Here is a 9342-nt window from a genome sequence, read left to right as displayed (position 1 = left end):
GTTCAGTTTGGCTCAAAATTTCGTGAATTGAAAATAGGCGTCTCCGAGCCTGAAAATTAACATCTCCTCTGTCTGTGAATTGTGTTACTTTTGTTAGTTATACAAGAAATTACTGTTTTGTCCATTTTACATCTACAACTCCGGTGGTTCATCTCCACTGTCAATGCATTAAACATACCAAACCAAATTTTTTTTTTAAAAAAAAAAGTACTAATTTTGCCTGTGGGATTTCCTACGCTGCAGACGTAGTAAGCCCTTGTTCGTGTTCCGTCACGGGAAAAGCGTTTGAGATACTCTTTCTAGATCAGTTTCAATATTTTGCAAGAACATTACGCTCATATCCTGGAATGTGTGTAGAGGGGTTCATGTTGTAACATCTGCCCATTTGGGATCACGTGAAAATGAAAGTTTTTCTAGAAAATGTAGGTGCTAAAGAAAATGTGTGGTGAAAGGGTCAACGTTAATGCTAATATCACAATCGGTCTATTAGTCAGTGCAACAATATGTAGTTTGTAAAATTTTTATTTATTTATTTAGTCAATTGAATAAAAATTTACTTGGATATTATCCATCGTCTAGTAATAAAACGTAAAAAACGACGTTTCGGAGATGAGACTCTATCTCCGTCTTCAGGTTCCTACTCAGTTGGGCCCACTAGATAGCGCTAATCCCTATCCGGTCCGGAGATAGGGATTAGCTCTATCTAGTGGGCCCAACTGAGTAGGAACCTGAAGACGGAGATAGAGTCTCATCTCCGAAACGTCGTTTTTTACGTTTTTTACGTTTTATTACTAGACGATGGATAATATCCAAGTAAATTTTTATTCAATTGACTCTTCACCATCGTCAAGAAGTTTTAGATTTGATATATTTATTTAGTGTTCTGTCTGACGACAGGTCCATATGAACAGGATCCTTCCATCCTTTTCTCGGACTGGGACCTGTTCATATACGTTCTTGGCAGATGATCCAGAAGTGGTTTGCCATTGCCTTCTTCTGTGTGTGAATGGAGTAATTGAAACCGGGGAAGCCCCCGGAGGAAAACTCCGTGTTGCCTAGACCACGGCCTTGCCCAACACAAGTTATAAATTCGGGCACCGCCGGGAATCGAACCCGAGACCCCAGGATTACAAGGCCAGCGTTCTAACCGCTAGACCACCGTGGCTTCTTGTAAAACATCTCATAAATTTATATCCTGTACTCGCTAATGAACACGCCTATCGTTCGTTGTTAATTCGTACAATCTGAGGTGAAAATTAGTCTGCTTTAATCTGTGATTAAAATCCACACGTACTTTTCCTGTGTCTAGGTCAGAGAAGGTAATCTTCCCTCTAATTAGAAACATGAAAGTGCTATATTAATTTATAAATTCGTTTTCGTTTGGAGGGGGGGGGGGACTGATGGTACCGCCATTGGTGGGATGGAGGGGTATTGATTCTCCCAAGCCAGGCGGCGTTCAACATTCAGTGTGTCGTAAGGCGTCGTCATGGCAGCAACAGCGTCGCGACGACCCTGAAGCAGTGACCGTGCATCGTGATACTGGTGATTCACGAACAGTGAGAAGTGAACTAGTCTTTTCTGTAACCCCATATAATATTGCGAGCGAAGGGGACTGGGTTCGAAACTTAAGCCCGTGATTATCGGCCGTCGTATTATTGATTCGGGAGATTTTCGTTGCCATGACGACAACACAAATGCTGGAATCCTGGACACCGTCCAGCTAGTCCCGTCTGTTCACGTCAAACAGGTTATGTTCACGATGAGGACCGAACAGCGCGTGCGTCGTAGTTGAGGCCTCAAATGATGGACTTATGCTGTGTAGGGGCCGGGTGTGCGCCCTGGGGCTCCTGTTGACCTTATACCTGGCAGGAGTCTTGCTTATATCCACTGTCACCCTGGATGCTCAGCACAAGGTCAATTTAAAGGATTTTGACGTAATTTGGTGTCGCTGGTTTTAATTACTAACCTAATATTCACGCGCAGTTTCGATTGAAAGCGGCTACAGGATTCGCAAACTAGCAAAGAAATTGGCTGTGAGGACGTTAACTGTCTTTAGTCGCTCAGAATAGCTCCTAGTGACGGGATTTATTTTTGTGACGCCGTCACGTCAGTTTCTATTACCAGATTCATTAAAAAAAAACCCGCATAATCACAAATGTTACCGTCAAAAGAGGTCTAAAATGTTTCATATGCAAATGTTCTGAACACAGTGAAAAGAATAGATTCGTATTCTAATGTCCCCTGTCGGGATTAGAACAAGGACTTAGTAAAGTGGAATTAAAGGGTTTTGAAGATTGAATGTAAGTCTTAACCGTCAGCGCTGCGTTAATATCCGGAGAAGGAACGCAGATGAGTTACAAGCCTAATTCTACCTACAAAGTGGTTCCTTTTATCAAAATCTTGTGACGAAAATGTTGTGTGCATTTATAATTTTTTTATAGTGAACTGCACATCTAACTTTGCGTGATTTTATCCTCCTAATTATATTTAGCGAAAAGTACAAATCACGACAATTCTAATTCTACAATTTTCTTCAGAATGTCTTAACTTTCTTAGTCCAAATATTCTTCTCGGCTCCGTTGCCCAAAAATCTTCAATGCCCATTTTTCCCTCACGATGAAAACAAAAGTTCAGCACCCTTTTAAGGCAACTGGTAAAATGATATAAAATTATAATTTGAGTTTCAGTACTAATACTTAATTAATAAATTACCCCAATTTATGCAAAATATGTTTTACTGCCGTGAAAATTTAATAACAGAAACATAATTTTTTTAAAAAAAAAGACTTTTAAAAAGCAATATGAAACACATGGGGATATATTGAATTAATAAGACTAGAATTACACTGTATTAATTTTATGAATTCTTGTGTGTAATTAGCTGCTACTAATCTTTAACACGAGTCCCAGTGGTTTTCTGCGGGGTACAACCGATATTTTGATCTGAAACCATTAATCGTCGTAAAGACAGATTCACATAAGTAGATCTGATGAGGGACGTTACGCTTAAGGCTACTTGAACTAACAACTATCGCAGAATACCAGTATTTACCTTTCTACTTTGTAAATTTAAACCTTAGAAATTATAAGAAACCAAATATGTTATCGTTCTCCAATACATTGGCGGTCGACCTTTAGACCGCGGTCAACGTCTTGCTCAGACCTACTTTAAATCAATCACCTTCGTTCCGACAAGCAGCAGCAGTTACCTACGTGCAGTTTGTCAGAATCTATTATTAGTCGAATGGAGTTTTTCAGGGTTCCAAAGGAGGCGGGGACCGATCTCAGGGAGGAACCGTGGTGGGGGGCGTCATCAGGGTAGTGTCCAGACGCAACCGGTTGCAGTGGTGCCAGGCGTTGCGGTTCCTGGACGACCCGGGTCCCGTAGTGGCCCTGGCGTCATTTCCCGGCAGCGGCAACACATGGGTTCGTTACCTGTTGCAACAAGCCACAGGTGAGAACTGCAGACGCATTGTAAGATTAAAAGAAGAGCAGTCTTCCTAAAGATGCGTGTTCTTTATTAGAACGTAACGTTAAGCTATTGGTGATTTTTTATGCACTGTACGAGCTAAATTAATAAATTCCTTTAAAAAAATTAAAATATCTCTGATACTCCATTTAAATTTTGATTTTTCACAAATATCCCTTCGCCCGCATTACAGTCGAATTACGTAATCGGGACAGATTACAAGAGAATAAAATGTATTTTAAATAAATTAATATAGCGCCATTTTACATGTCACTGGCTTTTTTGTGAATAAGCTAATAGTCGATCTGTATATCAACAAATTCCACGTGGGAAAAGTCCTGACAATGAATAATTTTAAGTCTAAACTACCGTCGTCAAACCCCTTTAGAACTGTATTCCGGCTTATATTAAAATACTGGGTTTGATTAATAGCAAAGCCATCAACTTTATATTTCGCTAATTATCCTATTATTTACACAGAAACTCCCGATAATTCAGATTCCACATTCTATTTTCATATACCAAATAGTCCGACCATGTTCTTGGATCTGTGTAACATTCTATGGTATACTAGGATTTTGAGGTGAAGGTATGCTAGCTTCCCGTCTAACTCCCGAAGCTGCAAGACCACCCTTTGTCAGCTGTCGGTAACTGCTTATTCAGTATATATATATATATATATATATATATATATATATATCCTATTTAACCTGAGGACGGAAGCAGATCCAGCTTCCGAAACGTAATTTTCTTTAAAAAAAACAGACGATGGACAAAGTTCAAGAATTTAGTAATCCCGATCGTAATTTGTTATTTATATCGATCTATTGCTATGTCTTGCCGTCACATGATCTAGTAATGTCGCAGGTATTTACACCGGCTCCGTCTATAAGGACTACGGTTTGCTCAAGAACGGCTTCCCTGCAGAGTCCGTGGTGAATGGGTCCGTATCGGTTGTCAAGACGCACGAGTGGGGGGCGGCAGCTCGACGGCCTTTCGACAAAGCAGTGCTCCTCATCCGAGGACCGGGACCCGCGATACAAGCCGAATTCAACAGACAAAGCGGTGGTCACACCGGCTTCGCGTCTCCTGACAGATATCGCCGGAACAGGGGCAAATGTGAGTAGTCGAAAAACACGCAGGAGCGTAATTAATCTCCTGAGTAATGCTTGTTACTTCTAACTTATCAACGAAATTTTCATTTGTCGTATTTACTATTTGCAATTTCACATTTCGATTTTAATACGGAGGACCTATTAAGTTTTATACCGGAATAAGACACTATCGATCTATATGACCTTGAAACTATGTGTAACAATAAAATTTGCAGCTGTAATGATGATGCTCTAATTGTAAATAGAACATTTCGATAGAAAGAGCATCATTTTAATATATTTTAATATATTTTAAATATTAAATGTTAATTATAGTAATAATATTTTAATATTTAATAAAATATTTTATTGTGATTAGACGGTTAAAATAAACAATCAGCTGTAATAAAGTTTATTTTATGTGGGAAAGAAAGTTGGAAGTGTGGATAATCGAAGTTGTGTCTTACAAATTTCGTAAGAAGAATTTTTAGCCAGATTTTTATTTTAATGGGGGGAAAATGTAGGGTTATGATGTCATCATGCTCATCCTTGTATATGACCTCTCTTCCACTTAGATAAAAGGAATAAATATATATAAGTATATATTAAATCTTGTCCGTCTAATCACAATAATTCTTATTAAATATTAAAATAATTAACATTTAAAATATTTAAAATATTAAATGATGTTCTTTATCGAAATATTCGATTTACATTATTTACAATATTTTAAATGTTAATTATTGTAATATTTTAATATTTAATAAGAATTATTATGATTAGACGGACAAGATTTATTATATATACTTATTATATCACAATATGACGCAACTTTACCATCTTATGAAAAGGAATAAAACTGTTTTAATTTTACAATTCGTTATCTGGACGTCATACCACTGGCCACTGCCATTAATAAAACTAACTGTGATGTGATGTGAGAATAGTGTGGTAAATATGACGTCCGGATTCTTCCGTTCTAACGAAACTTATGCTTATAAATAAATCACTAAACTGCGTAATTATTAATAAACAATTTTTGCTTCGCTCAACATATAGACTGAAAGATATGAAAGAACATAAACGCCATAAGTACAACCCAGAACTTCCGTCTTGAATGTTAATATTCTTGGTGCTGTCTTAAAATAAACTCAAGATCACACAACACAGAACTAATTTCTGTCTTAAGTACTAATTTATTTTTTAAGTCATAGCATACAGTTGATTAAGTTCTTGTTAGGTTGTTCAAGAATGAGGCTATGACGTCATGAGATGTAATGGTCCACTGTTACTCAGAACATTTTGTGATGCTGTTGTATATTAAACACGCGAGAGAAATCAATAATTACGTTCACTTCTATATGTGTCTGGTTTGAATTTAATTGTTTTTGTTCATTGGTACTTCTGTTATGACGATTATACACAGTCAGTTTTAAATCGGAACGTGTAGGGAACTGCGACGACTTGTTAACAGACTGGCATATTTCTCCAGGGACGGTTTATGTATAGAAGTTCTTAAAATAATCTATTTATTACCTTCTTTGTTTTTTCATGAATCTTACTACCCGCATTATCTTTGTGAATTTGGAAAATAACTTTTTCTGGAAACAAATGTAATTTAACCTAAAACTTCTTAACGATGGTGAAGAGTCAATTGAATAAAAATTTTCTTGGATATTATCCATCGTCTAGTAAAATATAAAACGTAAAACGACGTTTCGGAGATGGGACTATATCTCCGTCTTCAGGTTCCTACACAGTTGGGCCCACTAGATAGAGCTAATCTCTATCTCCGGACAAAGTAAAGTAAGTCCCGGACTTAGCTCTATCTAGTGGGCCCAACTGTGTAGGAACCTGAAGACGGAGATAGAGTCCCATCTCCGAAACGTCGTTTTTTACGTTTTATATTTACTAGACGATGGATAATATCCAAGGAAATTTTTATTCAAATGTAATTTAAAACTTTTGGAATTTCCTTCTCCAGCTTTTGCTGAGATCTCGACCCGTGTTTTATTTTATAAATTGAAATCGACATTTCGAAACCTGAGTGGAATTTTTTATCCGTATTCTTCTGATTGATATTTATCTCAATTTTCCTTAATCCCCCCCCCGCCCCCCAGACGTCCATTCGGGATGGAATATAAATAGTAGAAACAGAGTAAGGCTGTCTAGATTTTTTATTTTCATTCTTTTATTTGAGCGAGAGCATCACTGCTTTACGACTATATGTTTCTTCTTTTAGTAAACTTCGAATCCTATTAATAAATGCATTGGCGTGAGCTTAATTTTGTACTTTATTTCATTTGACTTTACTGAATACGCGAAGGAAATCGCTTTACGTATTAGCTGTTTGTCTTGTGGGTTTTAGGGTTCCGAAGTATATGCTATTATTTTAGTAGTAGTAATAGTGGTCTAGCGGTTAGAACGCTGGCCTTGTAATCCTGGGGTCTCGGGTTCGATTCCCGGCGGTGCCCGAATTTATAACTTGTGTTGGGCAAGGCCGTGGTCTAGGCAACACGGAGTTTTCCTCCGGGGGCTTCCCCGGTTTCAATTACTCCATTCACACACAGAAGAAGGCAATGGCAAACCACTTCTGGATCATCTGCCAAGAACGTATATGAACAGGTCCTAGTCCGAGAAAAGGATGGAAGGATCCTGTTCATATGGACCTGTCGTCAGACAGAACACTAAATAATAATAATAAATCTTTTGTCTATAACGATTCGTGAATTATCTTTAACAATTCAAAATATATCACGTTTGTTCCATGCTGTTGTTTCCCCGTTTTCCTACGAAAAATACTCTGGTCTGTATTGCACTCTTTTTACAAAGGTCTGTTCTCTTGAAAATCCGAAGAACTTACACAGGCTAGCGATAATGCATTTTCACTTAAATCGGCCAATTAGTTTCCATGGTACTGATGTTTGTAAATGAATAACCTGGAGTCTGATACAAATCAGTGGTTAATATGGTCCCGAAGAGTGTCTGAAGCACTTTCCAGGCCGTCCGGGTATCTCGCATCAAAGGATAAAAATATATGGGTATCAGTACTGAGAAAATTGCGGATTTCGGAGACTGGCTTGTCTTGTTGCAGATTGGCAACAGTTCGTGGCAGACAAGCTGTCAGCATGGCGTCAGACCAATCTGGACTGGCTGCAGAACTTCACCGGTCCTATGTACATTATGTTCTACGACCAGCTGCTGGGGGATGTGACCACTCATCTGCAAGGCCTACTCCGATTCTTAAATTTTAACGTGTCCGAGCAAAATTTGGCCTGTGCCATAGAACGTCGTGAAGGCATCTATCGACGCAAAAGGCGAGTTATAAACTTCGACCCCTTCACAGCGGTAATGAAGCAGGCGTTGCGCAAGGAGCAGGATGCTGTGTTCGATGCTGTTGCCAATTATCCGCAGAAATCAGAGGCGACATCTGTGAACGTACGGTGATAACAGTGACATCTGTAACGAAGCAAATGACGAGCACCAGAGAGGCGTGGGCGTTGGAATATTGTGGATAACGATGACGAGGTTATAGACGAAAATGTATTACTGTGGAATAATTCTGGAAGGTCTTGGAAGAGAAAGGACAAGAATGCAGACAACCCACACAAGAGAAACTATGGATTGAAAGCAATAACAGGATGTTAATAACGTAGATAGATTCATATATTGTAAATGAACGTCACTCGCTTTCACCTAAAATAACTATACGTGGTCTCTAACAGATATAGTATCGAAAACGGATCATAGTATAACTTGCAAAGTATGAAAGTTCTAGAATAATTTAAAATTAACTTTCATAAAAATAAAAATATTGTGTAGTTGAATACTATTGTCAGATTTCGCCGAAAAAAGACGAGAATTTTGTTACTCCGTGACATTAATAAGCGGGAATTATGATCATTTTATTCCAGAAGATGTCAAAAAGGATGATAACAGAGACATGTAATCAGAGTACCTTTTAAAAAGTCATTGGTGGAAACTAGAGGAAGAATCTCTCTTTGTAGAAATAACATTAGCCAGAAAACGAAAGATGATGTATCGTGAGAAGAGTTGAGAATGAGAGATGTCAAAGTTACTGAAACTTAACTTTGTTATCGATGTTTTGCATAAGAATCTAAAGCAATTTAAATCAAAATTTAATTGAATGTGTGTAAGATAGTTGTTCGTCACACAAACATAGAACAGGCTTTATCATAACAGTTAGAAGTTAGTATTATTTTGTACAGTCTGGCTTTCGTTAGAAGTATTCGTTCTGGAACTTCTTTTAACAATAATTTTGTCTCTCAAATAGGCCTACAGTGTGGCTACAAAAGAACAGAATTAAAATCTCAGTACAGTATTTGGTGCTAATGAAATGAAACAGAAGACACTACTGACAATTTCCCTTTAAACCCTTCAGAAATCGTTGTCTCTGTTTCGAAACACGCTACATACCTTAGAAAGAATTTGCCGTTCATATCAATGTGTGTTTGTTATGTGGTATAGTGCGATGTATAATTAATTTCTCCTCGATTATCCTAGCTCATACGGTAAGGCAATAACGTGGGTAAGTGATACCCAAATATCTTTGTACAATAATGTCCATAAAATAAACAATACAGTGTCTCGTTGGTTTATGTACAATACTTCAGAGATTCCCGTCCAATAACGCTTTCTGGATCCAGCTGAAAACATACATATTTCTCAATTGTAAGACGGATCTTACTCCGCGGCTTATGGTTAGCACTCCTGCTTCTTCTTCAGCAGATCACGAGGTTAAATTTCTGCCCGAAAACC

General features: G+C 37.9%; 1 protein-coding gene across 1 annotated transcript; it reads left to right on the top strand.

Annotated features, from left to right (window-relative positions):
- Nucleotides 1-1455: 1455 nt before the first annotated feature.
- On the top strand, nucleotides 1456-9176 carry LOC110830729 (WSCD family member AAEL009094). Its single transcript, XM_022065992.2, has 4 exons — nucleotides 1456-1913; nucleotides 3259-3454; nucleotides 4337-4588; nucleotides 7658-9176. The coding sequence occupies exons 1-4, from the start codon at nucleotides 1812-1814 to the stop codon at nucleotides 8008-8010; spliced, it is 903 nt and encodes a 300-aa protein (XP_021921684.1). The 5' UTR covers nucleotides 1456-1811; the 3' UTR covers nucleotides 8011-9176.
- Nucleotides 9177-9342: the final 166 nt, after the last annotated feature.

This window comes from Zootermopsis nevadensis, unplaced genomic scaffold (assembly GCF_977971745.1).
Source record: "Zootermopsis nevadensis isolate Lab colony 2312 unplaced genomic scaffold, Znev_1.0 Znev_ptg000007l, whole genome shotgun sequence".
NCBI lineage: Eukaryota > Metazoa > Arthropoda > Insecta > Blattodea > Termopsidae > Zootermopsis > Zootermopsis nevadensis.
This window is presented reverse-complemented; position numbering and strand designations above follow the sequence as displayed.

Coding starts and splice junctions, on each gene's coding strand:
- LOC110830729 (XM_022065992.2), top strand. CDS start 1,812: ATGCTGTGTAGGGGCCGGGTGTGCGCCCTGGGGCTCCTGTTGACCTTA. Junction 1,914..3,258: donor CCCTGGATGCTCAGCACAAG/GTCAATTTAAAG, acceptor GGAGTTTTTCAG/GGTTCCAAAGGAGGCGGGGA. Junction 4,589..7,657: donor TCGCCGGAACAGGGGCAAAT/GTGAGTAGTCGA, acceptor GTCTTGTTGCAG/ATTGGCAACAGTTCGTGGCA.